We start from the raw sequence: 15,742 nt of genomic DNA on the forward strand, positions 1-15,742 counted from the left end.
GGCGGTACAGCAGCCAAGCTAGGAGGTTTTTGTGATAAAACAGAAAAATTAAAACACATTTCCTTCCTTCTCAACTTGCCTTTGAGTCATCCTGGAATTTCAGCAAACAAGACATTCCAGACTACAAAGACAGACCCCTCTCTCAGAAAAGAGAAAACTAATTAATTGCTATTCTTAAGGACCCCTAATCGACTGGCATCGTGACAAAGGCTCCTTGGCTGTAAGCTATTTCTCCTGACCACTTCCTGTCATCAGTCACTTGAAAATCGTGTTTTGTTTTTTTTTTACTTCTGACATATAAATCTAAAACAAAAGCTTCTCAGAAAGTGGAGCCATTTACTTCAAATCCCTCAGCTTTACCCAATGTGAACCAAAAGCACTTAATCTTTTAATAAATTACACACAGGTGCACTGACACAGTCTATCTAGTACATATAAATAATGGAGGGAAAGGTAGCAGATGAGTTTTTATTGGATTTTCATTATCACTTAGATGAATGTATTATGCATATTCTGTGTGCCACAAGAGACACCCTTATTTTCTTTCAACTTCAAATACACATTTGTTTTTTATAAAAATGTAGTTTTAGATTAGTAAAAGAAATTGTTAAAATGTGACTCTACTACATTATTTTGTAGAAGAGTGGCTGTAAAATCCCTCCAGCATTAGTGTATTTAGTTCACAGTAAGAGTTAGGACCTTCATTTTATTTTGGGCTTGACAGCTGCATAATGAGGAACTTCTAGAGTCTAAAACAAACTTAGAATGACTACAGACATCCACACTTTAACAAATCCTTAAATCATTATCTCCAAATGCAATTCATAAAAAAAGAAAAGTTATACTTCCTTGAGTTTCTTTTAATGCTAAAACCTAAAGGGTAAAGGGGAAATCCGCCCACTACTTCCATTTATTGTACTTGTTTTGTGATGATGATTAACATAAAAATAAAGTCAAAGAGACTGGCCTACTAAAAGAAGTACTATACGTCAGCAGACTGTTAAACCAAACCACACTGCATAACTTTCACAAACAGGCAGCCACATAGTGGAATTACCCCAATCTTGGGCTTTCCTCACCCCCAGTAGTGTTTGTGCAGAATTACTGAATCCTACGATTTTCCCCTTTAGTCTTAATCTGTTCTGACTCCTGTAGCAGCCCTTTAGATTAAGGTCTCCTTTGGTGTTACAATGGGTTTTTTTAGTACTATAAAAACCTTAATTATACAAGCCGAGTTAAACACAGCCCTAATAATGTGAGGCAATTATTGCTCATTTTAAACACAATGAGTTGTAAAAAAAATACTTCCTAACATTTCTACCCTCCCATAGTCTCAACAGTCTGTTTTTCATCTGTCACACATTTAAAAAAAAAAAGACAAGGAACAATCTGTCTGACATATCAGGTGAAGGCTTAGCGAAAGACTCTGAACAGTAAACAGCACAATTCCCTAATTTCCCCGTGTGCCTTTGTGTGAGCTTTGAAGGGAATTAATCTTTCATTTCTATTTTAAGGACAGGGAACACATGATTTATTTATTGACCTGCAGGCTGAATTCCGCACTTTCTCGATACTAATCCTTGCACACAGCTCCCAACCAGCTGTCACAAAATGACATCTTGTGAAATTGCAGTGTTTCCCTAACTCAAGCCATTTCTCAGCATTCTCGCAATATCCCCTTTACCACTGCAGGCGTTCTGTAACCCCCCTCCGTCCCTAACACCCCCCCACACACACACACACACACACGTCTCGGTGAAGGACAGAGCAGATGCACGCTTTTTCTTTAAGGGCTCTCATCCATCAATTTTAAAGCAAAACGTTACTGGATCTTTCCACACAGTACAGTAGAAAATGCTTAGATATGGGTGCTGTGGTTTATGGAATTTAAAATACTTCCAGATATGAACCCTGACCCAGATAAACAAAGCTTTCTTCTCATCCTCATGCTAAAAGCATGTACATGACCGAGAAAGAAACATGAAGCCCAGGTTTAGAAACCAGCAGCCAAAGCCCAAGTTTGATGTCTGTGTTTCAGACAGACTGATCCGATCTAGAAGGCCCTGGAAGTCATTCCAAAGAACTGTAATTCACCACCATCTGTGTTTTCATTAGGTAAAGGCTTTAATCAGCTGGGGGGCACATTTCAAGAGGGTTTTCTTTTCTGCAAATAGAAGCCACACAGCAATGACTCTTCTATTTCAAGAGAAACTCAATCTCAGGGATCCCCTGATTTTATCATGTCCCATATTGATGGTGTTACTGCACATTAGGCACTAAATACATAGACTGAGAAATAATTAACTCTGAAACTTCAAAAAAATGAACATGCCTGACCTAGGGAAAACACAGAATCTCAATCTCAAGTACCTTTCATTTGATCTTGAACTAGATTAGGGTCTGTTTTAATTTCTACAGCAGGAAACAAAGTATGTTTTTCTTCAGCATGTTGTGAATATTGTGCTGCAATTTAAAAGCAGACGCTGGACTTTTAAATATACAGTTATCATCACTGATCTACTCAAATTGCCAACAGAGGAAAGCTTCTGAAGCTAAGCTTTTTTTTTAAAAAAAAAGAGCAAATGCATAATCGCACACTCTACACTATGACTCAGACCATTAGTGCAATATACCCAGATAAGCTAGAGCTTTTACTATTGCACAGCACAATCAATATGTCTAGCCTTTCTGGAATATCCATAATAGGACAGTGTACAAGCAATCACTGCACTTTGGCAGTTAGTGTGCGTTAGTGAAATTAACAATGTGTTCATTAGAAATGAATGGTGTATGAGTGGATTGATTCCTATAACAGAGCTGCTACACATCACTGACTGGTCTTATTAGCATTCCACAAGCCTGCTGCTCAAAGGCCTGAAAAGGAGACACAGCCAAGCACCCTCCTTTCTAGAGGGCATGATCGCAGGAGGGCCAACAAAGGACAAACCCCTCAGCATGCTGTTAATGCAAGCCTGCGTCAGTTATCCACAAAATCAAACCTTAAAACCTGCAGCAAGGTGGGCACGCCACACTTAAAGGCAAGATTTAATAAAAATATATATATATACTGTCTGGCTTTATTTTTTAAACCGATCTCGTCTCCTGAAACCTAGTTTTCTTGCTCCTGCGGTAATTTCAGTTCTCGGTTCTCTTTTCCGTGGTTAATGTTAAATTTAGTATCTGCCTGAGGAAACCAAAAACCACACAATTTAACTGATGGTAAAAAATCAAATGTTAACTTACTTTTTTAAAATAATGCTGTTGTTTTGATGCTATACACCGTGTTGTTGCAATATAGTAAAAGTAAATAAGCAAAGGAAACAATGCAAAACTCTGCAGAGAGAATAACACATTCCATATTATTCAATAATGTGCTGTATTGATTAATTATTAAATCAAGCAACTCATTTATCTTAAAATAGAGTTGTTGAGAAAGACCCTGCTGACAAATTAACAAAATGCATTAAAAGCTGGCAAAAACAAAGTGTGTTTGCATCCATAATTAAGAATAAATTTCAGCTAAAAAACTATATCACAGTGTGTTATTATTTAGGTAACTGGAGAGAGCCGTTTCAACTCTTGCATCAGTAAACACCAGATGGAAGTAGAACCAGGGCATTCCTATAATTTGATTACAAAATCTTTCGTTTTGAACAGTGCATAATAGAACACAGTTTAATGTTGGGAAAAACCTGGTTATGTAGTTTATTATTCTACATTACCTAGACACGCACTCAGGGAGATAATGCATAACACAAAATGAATTAAATAAAATAATTTACAGCAGAGGCTTAGAAATGACAATTGATCTTCATCTGAAGAAGGCTCTGCAGCTGAAATGTATGTTCTTTCTGATTTTTAATGTGGAATTGAATCTCCACTTGTTCTTTTGCAGCTTCCACACTGACTACTCCCCACTTAAAGGACCATTTTACTTGTTAAATTGGAAACCTACCAAAACTCTTTCATGTATGCAAAATGTTAGGAAATACAGATAAAAGCACAGAATTTATAGGAAGGGGTGAGATGTTAAAATTGTATAACACACTATAAAGGCTTCATATAGAAAAGTACGTACAGTTTTGGTCATTATGTTAAAGAAAATATATTTGTCTTGAACAGAGAAGAATACCCGATACAAGTCTTCACAATTCTCAAAATGGCACTAACAAAGTTAATCCAGCAGACGTCTTCAGATTGAACAGTGAAACACTCATCAGGGGACACAAGTGGAAGTGCATTTTAAACCACGAACAGGAGATGCATCAAAGGCTTGTGGGACTATGTAACAAACTACCCTGTCATGTGGTTGAGCCGATATCCTGGCTTCCTTCAAGAAACAGCTGGATGAGATCCTGGGATCAATTAATTACTAACTACTACACGGGCTAGATGGGCTGAATGGCCTCCTCTCGTTTGTAACCTCTTGTTCACCAAAGCTTAGAAAGTACAGCTTGGATCAGAAAGGAAGCTGAATATGAGAGCCAGTGCCGTGTGCTGTGCTACAGTTGTCCGGCTAGTTCACATGCCTGCTCTGCTCAGGGTCTAGGACTGAAGAACAAATGCTGCATTTGTACTGCCTGTGATGAGGGGAGCCTGCCTTTCAGTGCAAGGCAATAATCATTCAGGGACTGGTCCTAGCAGCTCAGAGAGGGGTTTGTACAGGCACAGCCCACATCCAGCAGCTGCAACTACTCTGCCCACCAAGACAACCCCCATCTCACTTGGGTCATTCTCAAGCTAAAATGAAGATCATCTGCTGCAAATTGGGAAGACAGAAAAAAAACACATTTCCCCATTTAGACATTCCAAGTACTCAGCAAAAACATGTCAAATTGAAATACTGCCTTTTATATTACAGCATTTCTTGTGAAGGGGGCATTTTGTACAGTACTGCATATAATAGACAGCATTTTCATTGCAAATTAGTCACATTCAAAGAGTATCGTTTACAGTAGGGCTTCACAGCATAGACTTTGAAAACTGGTCTGGAGCTGTGAGGATACCCCTCTATCTGATGGCTGTAGCCCAATCATAGCCATTACATTAAACTGGAAGGAAAAATGACCTGTAATCACAAATGGATTAGTGAAGAGCAACTTGAAAATACTGAAATAAAAATCCTTGCTGTAACAAAGAGTGCAAAGCACAGCAGCTTCTGTAGTGACACCATCCTACATGCATCGTAGTCATCAGCGCATGTGGGATGGTGTCAGACTACTGTTCAAAAACGAAAGCAAAATTCACCGTCACCAAAAAAACAGCAGGATGTTAATGAGGAAAATAAAAAAAATGCACACTTCATTTCCTTTTTTTATACACGCATTTGCAACAATACCAATCAAGTGCTTGAGCTCAGATGTGGTTCACCTTCATCTCCGTTCTGAAGATTGTCACTTTCCCTTTCAATGGCTGTTCTACAGGTGCAAGTCTAAGGCGCTCAAGAACGCAGCATATCCTCCAAAGCAACCGATTTAGATTTCCTTCAAACCACATTCTGCTAACTTTACTTCCTGCACTCATGCTACCTAAACAACAAACAGTGCTTGAGCGCAATGTCTGGAATGCCTTTACAGGTCACACAGTGAATTAGCTGAGCAAGGAAAGGAGTCTACAGCCAAAACCAATTCACTTAAAGATAGGTAAGAAATCAGTGTTCCTTCACAGAAATAAAGGAGAACATTTTAAGATATGCCTCTTTTTGGTTTCTAGCACAAAAAAATCAAATCAAGGAGTTTCTGTTACAGGGCAAACACCTTTGAATCACTGTAATAATGCCATGTCATTTGCCAAACCCCTTTCTACCATACGGTGTCATGGGAAGCAGGAGCCTACCCAGCAAGCAACGAGCGCAAGGCAGGGTACACGCTGGACAGGGCGCCAGACATTGCAGGGCAAGTGCAAGCCAATCACACATGGGGACAATCTGGAGGCCACGGTAAAGGCTGAGGGGGGAAATTTGGTCTGGAGATCGGGATAACTCCCTACTCTTATCGAGAAACACCTGGGGAACTTTAATGACCACTGGGAGTCAGGACCTCGGTTTAATGTGACAATGTACCATATACAATTCACTGGCACAATTAAACAACAGAGGGACTTATTTTAAACTTGTTGTGCTAAACCATTTCTACATTTACCTACACAGTAATCTTACTTAATGTACAATAGCATGATCCTTACTCTATAGGATAGAGAACTAAAGATACAATAAACCTCTATTTCGAAAAAGTACTTTAAAATGTACATTATATTCTTATGCCACTATACACCTAAGGGCTAAAAAAATTACAACAATTCAGCAAAAGAAAAATTCCAGACCTATTTAAACAAATGAATCAGAATTAAATGTAACAGTGAAACAGTACTTACATATCAGCTTTTCAAAAACTGGTATTTGAAATATTGCTGTAATAATAAAGGCACACACAACATTGTCTTTTTAATTTGTAATACACTGCACATGAAAAACACAGCATACCACTTGCACACAGAGGCTTAATCTAATGGACAGCAGGGCATTATATATGGTACACAATTACAAAGTAAAACACTTGAATTTGTACAGCAGATGGCAATGCACAATGTGTTTACCAAAGGGGGGGGGGCACAAGACACTCAGATCATAAGCTTAATGAATATATATCTACTGTGAGTAAACCAAACCCATACAGACATCAGCATGTCAGAAGCCTTTCCCAAAGCCTTGCATACAAGCATATTCCTGAATCTTCTCAAATAACTTTCTTTTTCTTATTGGAACATGGCCCAAATAGTTGTACGCATGGTACCATATACTAAAATTATGCAATATGAAAAATTAATATTTTCATATTCACTTTCCTTTCCACTTTCATGTCCAGTGTCATGTTTCACAAAATCCATCATGTTCTGGTAGCAAAGGCCTCATGAAGGAATACATTTATTCTGATGACGTACACTAAGAATTCACTGGCATTTACTCATTAGCACCTCTAGGCATGGTAAAATCTCATGAAGTACTGTTTTTCTTCAACATCTCAATTAACTCCTTCAAACATTAAGCGACACCTTCAAGCAGAACAGGGTGTTTGCCCAAATCCTCAATCCAAGATGAGCAGTCAAGATCACGAAGCATCGTTGAAGAAGCAGTGGCTAATTCAGAGCTATTTCACTCATCTTTATTCCAGCACAAGGACTGTTTATTTCCAAATACCCAACTGTCATTTTCTCAAACAAGGCATTAAGGACCCAGAGGAACTGGGTACTGTCCAATACTACAAACCTGATAGGGCTGATACGTGCCATCTTCGGTCAAGAAGTCCAACTGCCTGTCTGCGAAGAACTCCACTGCAGTGATGGAGCCCAGAACAGCCTTTCCCACCAGAGGCTTGAATGTCTGCAAAATTAAAACAGTTAACGTTAGGAATAATAAGGAAATCATTAAAGAACAGGCCTGACAGTTCAAAGCTTGCCAGTTTAGCTTTGATGTGTCTTTCTTCCTTTTTCCCTGCAGATCTCTGATGTCACCATCTATCAGCTAGCCTTGCTGTAGTGAACTTTCTGTTACCATGAAAAAATAAAACCAAAGAGGGCATCTTGGCATGAGAACACACAATCACGTGGGCTGGGAGAAGTGCACATTGGAGGATTATCTTGTTTTGTTTTTCTTTTCCCATGTACATTGACATCCTTTGAACTGTGTTGCACTAAGTACTCTCCTAGAATAATAATGTAATCACAGCTTTAGAAAGAAACAGAGTGTGAATTTAATGCATGATGGTTAATTATACTATAGAATTGCAACTCACAATAAGTTAAAGACAGATTCCCAGATAACGTAAGCATGTATTCTAGGTTCTTGCATCAAAAGCACTGAAACATGAAGAAACCATTCTAAAGACATATGGAGACAACAACATTCAGTAAGAAGGGTGGCAACACTCGTGTTAATATAACTATATAATATATAGTGCTTTTGCCCACTATAATGAACTTGTCTCATGGTACATTCAACAAGATGCGTGTTAGATTTCAAATGTAGATTCATTGCAAAGTGACAAATTAATATGAGAGAATGTCATTCACCAAATGTGCTCAGCTACATTGTCATCATTGCCACGGGAAAAAAATAATTGTTTCAATGTTTCACAGGCAAGCGTGGAGTGCTGCCGAAAGGATGCAAAAGTATTAATCAGCACGATTACTATTTATGTAAGTACCGGGGCAATTTCTTGCATCTGGATAGATCATGGGAAGTTACATAAAACCAATTGCAATTAAAAATAATAAGTGTGACATCGTTAACTGTAACGACACTCCTGAAAGCAAGTTTCAGCAAGTCAAAACACTCTCCATATATGTACGGACCATGGTCTAAAAGTAAAACTGACACATGGGAATATTAATTATTATTAGCCTGGCAGTATACACAGACTGTAACAGTTGCCACAGTCCTATTTACAACCTGATACTGTAGACTAAATTCTGAACAGAAAATAGACAGTAACCTAAAACTGCCAAAATATGCATTTACCTAATGAGCTCATAATACAGGGCATTTGATGACAGCGATACTTAGGTTTAATTCTACCGTTGTCTGTTCCTTACGTGCAATTTGTAACATATTACAGACTTTACTCAAAGTGAAAGGGGTCTCTAAATAATGCTGGGTTGCAAATGCTTTCAGTTCTGTTACAGTAATGAAAGTAATGTACAGCTCAAAACGGCTTCTTTGTTTAGGACAGAAAAGCAGTAAAAACAAAGTCTGATATGTCCTCAAGTTACCTAGGCCAGATTTCAAAGCCACTTGAGATAGGACAGGCTTCACACTCCGTGTACACTGGTGCAGTGGGTGTGACCTTTTCCAACAGAGTGGAAAGAAAAGATGAATCAAAACACTGAAGAAAGCAGAGTCACCAGCTGCATTTCCATAGGTCTCATAACCGCAACAAAAACAAAGAAAGGTACCTTTGTCGATTTTGTGTGCTTCATTATTTTAACAAGTTATCTGTCCTTTGTCTCCAAAGGTTAACTGGGAAAATGGTTTATACGGTTTATATTGATAAAGCAAATCAATACGCAGTCCCAATTTATAGCCTGCATTCAAACCACCAAACTGAAAAATGTCACCAAACCTCAGCCATGGAAAAAAAAAAATCAGGGGTTTTATAACCCAAGACAGGAACTGAAAGTCCACTATGCAAATGTCATGTGAAAATAGCCAAAGTACAGTTACACTTCTGAATTTCCCACTGCAGTCAATGAACACAACTTAAAAACGTTAATAAAGTAAAAGATATTGCTGAAAACAGGCCCCAGCCATTTCATTTTTTTATTTTTCAACTAATCTTCCATAAAATATTTGTCTACAAATATATTTCTGCAGACAAACAAGACACGAGTTATCATTCCATATGATGATGCGATGCAGAGAGGGGGCAAGGGTTGTGCTGTGGCTTAACTACTAATCTGTTTTTCAACACAAACCACAACAAATATAAAAGACTGTATTTACAAAATGCATATGACAAGATGCCATTTATAATAACAGATATGACTTTTTTTTCTATTTTATAAAACAAAAGACAAAATTGTGCAGCAGAGCTGGTGTGTGTACTGTGGGAAGGTTACAAACTCGAGGAGGCCATTTGGCCCGTCGAGTCCATCTGTTAGTAGTGAACTGATCCAGGGATCTCATCCAGCCACGTCCTGAAAGAAGCTCCAACAACAAGGCTGGGTAGCTTGTTCCATCCTCCCACAACCCTTTGGGTAAAGAAGTGCCTTCTGTCTCTGTTTTACACGCCCTTCCATGCAGTTTCCACCTGTGTCCTCTGGTGCATGTTTCAATGTCAGTTCTGAAGAATCCTGCAGGATTGACTTTGTCGATGCCTTTGAGGACTTTAAAAGCTTGTGTCAGGTCCCCTTCTAGTCTTCTCTGTTCAAGACTAAAAGGGTTCAGTTCCTTCAGTGTCAGGGTGGCATATTCCCTTAAGCCCCAGGACATATCTGGTTACTCCAAATGTGGAGACACTTGAAATAACTACTGGCAAAAGGTTTTTGTTCTTAAAATATCTGATCTCTGAGGAGGATCTTTTATTAAAAACAAACACTTATATAGACTATAACCAGATGGAAATATTTTTTGGTAAGAACAATAACTTTTTTTTCGAGTCTGAAACAACTTTTATCTTCAGCTACAGTATTACTCTCACTAACACGCTGAACTTAGTAGAAAACAAGGCTACAGCTGGTCTGAAATGCTACAGTAGAATTGCACTTTTCTAGGACAGATAAATATAGCAACAAGAGATCAGATCTGATACTCTTGAAAACAGGTGTTTCCCTATAGTCATAAAAACATTTTAACCAAACTACTAAATATATGTTTAAGAAAAGGTTATTCAAATAATTGTGGAAAGCTCTAAAACCCACGCAAAAAACACGCCTAACTTCAGATCCCCAAAATCTGCATTTTTCTTGATAAGCCTACTATTCTTTACAGCAATATTCATTACAATGTGTTAAAACATAAAACACTTAATTGCCAAAAAATGTAGATCAAATATTTACCAATTCGCATTACACCTTACTGCAACACTACAACTAGGTCGCATCTGCCACTCTCCAGATGAAAACTCAAGCCGGCACAAAGACCTGGTGCTCAGACAATGCAATCACTGCTGTACACCTTCAGAATACACAAGTCATCACTAAGAGCAGGCCAACCACCTCTTTTAATTTGCCTGCATCTGCAAAGGGTTTCTGAAAGCCCGAATGCAGCTGTTGTAGACAAAGGATCTTAAAAATACTGTCCTTGCCTTGTATTGCAGGGCTTAGCCATAATTCAGCAGTAAATATTTTATAAGGCTGAGTGCACTGGAATGTAAAGAAACGCCAATGGAACTCATGCATAGCTAAGTAATCTGGAGGCCTGAACGGCTCTGTCATTCTCTGAAATGTTTCAACAGCCTAAGGGGAAATGGTAGGCTGCTATCTGATGAAGGTCACGGTGGAATACAGCTCTGGTTACTCACACACACACACACATCCACACAGCCTAATGCATTCTTTATTATATAAGCATACAATAGATGAGTTCATTAGTGGAGTGACAAGAGAAAATGCTGCTTTTCTAAGGGATATTAATACAGACTGTTATGTGGTCTACCCCGAGATTATTAATATCTGTTTACCAAGCTTAATACTTGGGTCTCCCTGCAACTAATGCTATACAGTACCATACAGTTCCATCTGTAACAAGAAGCTTTGTTTTCAAACCTCCCCTCAATTACACTAAATGGTAGTTAGGGCTAAAGCACTCCACAAAATAATTGCTTCTGCAATTTACACAAACTTATGCATTACTACTGCTCCAACTATTAAAATTAAGATAGCTTTTACATAATTTAAGTTGTTATAACGGAAGTAAAGGATGTAGAGAATTATACTCAGATAATTCAGGCCTTAAGTACTGTATTAACAGTTGACTAATTTGTGTTTTTTATCTTTTAACTAGTAAGAAAAAATGATTTTTTTTAACAGGTAAGAGAACTGATCATGGGGTTTTTTTTATCAATGTTGGTGTCCCAACAGAATAAAGTTATCCAAAAGGATTCCCATATTCATACCATTGTTCTCCCACAACAAATGTAAACGCTAAGTTAAAACTGGAGTTTCCATGCAGGGTGGGTTTGGCACAGCAATCACATGTATATACTGTAAATCACCCTGAAAGACTTAAAAAAAAAAACAACAACAGACATACGCCCTTGACAGAGCTCTCATGATACAGCGTGCGCTCATCGTACCAACCGCGGAAAACAACAGCCAACATGTTTGTATACTTCCCGAGCGCTCAGGGACCCGACCCCTCTGGAGCCCAAACACAAAGCCGCCACTGTGCACCAGCGAGGAGACGGCCGCAGCCACGGCGGCCCGTCGACTGCTCCGCGCTGCAGCGCATTCCTTTCACATGAGAAAAAGCAGAACAGATGAGACCTCCCTGGAAAGCAGGCGAGGGAATCTTTTTGAAACATGTCTGTCGACACCCTAAATAGAAACTGCACCAAGCGGGCGTATCGCACCAAGAATATCGAGGCGATTTTTGTCCATTTCATTTCACACGTCCACCTTGGACGGCAGCAAACAAAAACAGGAAGGAAGACAAGAAATTGAAACAAGGTTGCAACGCGATTGGCTTTGAGAGCTTTATGATATTCATGGAACACCCCTCTGTTCAAAGGGCACTTTGTACTAGTGTAATTAGAAACAGCTTTGCCCTGCATAATGCAGCATTTAACAACTGTTAACTAAATAGGTCACAGTGCAGCTCTCCATGCCTCCATTGAACAATGTCAAATTTACACACACACACATACACTTAAGCAATGTGTACACTTAACAGACTATGGCAGAACAGTCTCAGTGGCTCATCAAGATTACAAACAGCTCTCCATGCCAAAGTCCAGACTCCCACTCTGGAGAGAATATTATTAAAGAACAAATGTACTTAGGAGGTCACACCAAAAGGAAAAACCCGTCAAAATAAAGCACTTTGTGATTGTTGCCACCTTGAACTGCATGTTGACATGACAATTGTTTCATTTGATCTTTCCAAGTCAAAATGTTAGTGCCAGATAACACTGAAAATTCAATCAACGGGGGACAAGGAAACTTCTCCTAATAAACACAAAAGGCCGGTTTCCCATTCCTAATAAAACCTTATTTACATATCACTGCGAGCAAGATTTAGTCATACACTGCTTAATTTTCCTCTTAAAATCATTTCAATATACTGTACAGAAATTAAAGATCTTGCCCATGGGAATCACACTGTCTCACAGCAGCCATAAAACAAGACATACAATTAAAAACAGCAGTAAGAAAGCCATGAAGAAGTGATCAGATTTATGCTGGCAATTGCAGTAACACCTACTGAAACAGAAACAAGTACCTTGTTCCCTTTATTAAATACTTCTGCATTAACTCTCAGTCTATATTAGATGTTTTATACAATTTCATAAAGAATAAAACCATTAACATCACTTACAGCAGCAAAGTTTAAAGGCTCTATGTGTTGCTCCTTAATTTTATGTACTAAACTAGAATATAATTGTGCTATTTAATCACTATGAACTACAGTTACAATTAATCGTTTTTTCAGAATTTTTCACTCTCGCATCTTTGTTTTTGCTACGTTCTGGACCTGGAAAGAGACAGAAAAGTCAAAGACAAACCTTGTTCTCCTCCCGATGGCTTTGGTGTCCTAGAATATGAGAACAGCTCAAACAGAACCAGCTCACGTGTCCTGTCCACAGCCTAGCTGGTAATTTTGTGAGCAGAAGAGGTATTATAAATCATTTCTTCTCAGAGATATCTCGCAGTCATTAAAAAGAGAGCCAAGCCTTGAAAACCAAACAGCCTTGTTCTGCAATTGGCCATATGTCAGACATTTTAAGTGCACAACAAAAGAAGAACAACTAATGGAGAGATCACGGAGCACAGCAAAAGAACTGGAGAGACAGGCGATTTTCTCTCTCTCTCCCAGCCTCTCAGCCCCAGTGCAGAGGCGGATTATTATTCGCTCTTTGTCATCGGCAGTGTGGTGTTAACAACTGAGAAATCCTGCAACTGGAGCACTACGGCCTGCCGAGATCTGGGTCACGATAATTTCTCCAGAGGCTAGTTGCACAACCAATCAGATATTCCAAACAGTACACTGCAGCCACCCCACAGCTAATCAAACACAGCAGAGAGCTTTTTAGGCTAAATTTCTGTTGTTGTTTCAAGGTTTTAAAAATGCTCTGCAGCTTCATCAGCCACTGCAGACACCCAAATGAGAATCAAGTTCTGTGCTGGAGGCGTGCTAGAACCAGGAAAGGGGCGGTACTGTTTAAACTGTAACTAATCCCCTATCACAGGTGGCAAGGGAGTCACTTCCAGCATGAGTCACGCTGCTGATTAGTCATTTGGCAGACCAAAAACAGGGAGGGCTGTAAATTTAAGAACAGAACAGTGGCAAGGTCCAGAGCACTTAGCAAGCAGCGATGGGTCAAAAAATAAGCACAATTAATGACCACAAAGAGCAAATGATCTAACAAACACTAGACACCTAAGGCAGAGAATCTATGTCAATTGGAGATGAAGATTAATTTGTGTTCTTTGAAGAGACGCCCTTGTGCTGTATACAAATGTAGGTAAAAGTACTGCGACAGCTTCTTTTTTAGTTCTTGTGAAGCAGTCCGGCAGCCAGCTCTTGGAATTAAAAGAATACTAATCTGAAATCTAAATCTCCTTACCAGTCTGGGATTCCCCACACCCATAGCCCAGCTATGAGGCAGGTTTCTACAGAAGATCTCTACAGCCTTGAGTGGGGGTGTGAAATTTCAAAGTGCTTTTACTCACCACCTACAATAAGGGATTGTGAACTACTGCAGATTATCCAGCGCCAACAGACGCCTACTGATCTGGAACAGGTACTGGCAGGAAATGATTGTGGAAGAGCGATATCCCTCATCTCACAGACATTGTAATAAACCCCTGCTGGAAACGAGAAAGGATATGTGGCCCTTTCTGGTTTCCATATACCAGAATCAAGGGTATTCAGCCAGTATCAAAGCAAATATTCATATGCAAATTATACAAATCCCCTACAATAACATTTTCAGAAAAAAATATTTTTATTACTACATTTAACACGATAGCTTTCAAATTGCTTTTTGTTCAAAAAATGTTAACCGTATGAAGAAACAGCTGTACAAGACATTCATCATCTTGGAAACCACTTTAGGCTGAATAAACTTCCTAAAAGAAAGCATTCTGCTCACTGTGACTGAATTTGCTCGGTATATAAACACAAACTTAATGTCAGACTGTGTTAGCCGAGGTATTAAATCATTTGTCAGCCTTAAGGAAAGCTGAGCATTGTTTTTTCCCCTCTGTGCTCTGTCTGCAATGCGATTAAGAGTACAAAGCTGGTAAAAAATGCAACATTACTTGTTAAACAAGGTAAGCTTGTTAAACTAGGTAAACTATGGTATATAATCTTTTGAAAAACTTACTATTTCCCTTTTTCCTTTTAATCTGCCTATGAGAACAGACTGATTTCATGTCATTCATTTAAAAAATATCCAATTTTCAAATCACAGTGCATTTTCTCTTGTAACCAAACAACTGTAATACCACCACACCACTGTTAGGATTATTACTCTACACAGGAAGCAAGGACCAAAACAGTACATTTTGTTAAGTATTTTTAAGGATTTGGTAGAGCAGCTGGCAGAGGATACAGAAGACGGCCTGGGCCATCTCAACATGAAAAAAAACATCAAAAAGTCCCTTTATGGCCATAACACTGGTTTCTAAGAATAATACATGTAAAGTATGCTCGGGGTGACAAACAGGAAAGGAGATTTTACTTCCTAAGACCATGAAAACAAATTCTATAAACTTCATCTTGATCAAAATGTAGACCCCAAGGACTTATTGCAGTAATGCTTATCAGAGGTGCACTGCACTGTTAAAACCTCCCTTTTACTGGTGACACTTAAACCTCTTTAATCTGACTGTCAGCTGGTTACTAGACAAACAACAGCAAACCTGTCCTGAAATGTCACTGAGGAAAAGCTTAAATACCTGGGTAGAACACATGCTAATAGGCTGAGGCTCCATCATGTGACAAACAGATGGGGAAAAGGTTTCTCATCCTAAAATATTCAACTTGTTTTGTTCCACCTAAAATGAACCAAATTTACTATGCATA

General features: G+C 38.8%; 1 protein-coding gene across 5 annotated transcripts in view; it reads right to left on the bottom strand.

Annotated features, from left to right (window-relative positions):
* jmjd1cb (jumonji domain containing 1Cb) overlaps window positions 1-15,742 on the bottom strand; it is a 99,150-nt gene that overhangs the window by 23,520 nt on the left and 59,888 nt on the right. For 4 of the 5 annotated variants that reach the window (XM_088634939.1, XM_088634938.1, XM_088634941.1 and 1 more), the window contains one exon: window positions 7,265-7,378. In XM_088634939.1, coding sequence (XP_088491065.1) covers window positions 7,265-7,378 — 114 coding nt within the window. Of the gene's footprint in view, window positions 1-7,264; window positions 7,379-13,217; window positions 13,827-15,742 lie in introns of those variants that run through there. The other variant, XM_088634942.1, reaches the window with a different exon arrangement.

This window comes from Lepisosteus platostomus, chromosome 6, assembly GCF_059453375.1.
Source record: "Lepisosteus platostomus isolate fLepPlt1 chromosome 6, fLepPlt1.hap1, whole genome shotgun sequence".
Taxonomy (NCBI): domain Eukaryota; kingdom Metazoa; phylum Chordata; class Actinopteri; order Semionotiformes; family Lepisosteidae; genus Lepisosteus; species Lepisosteus platostomus.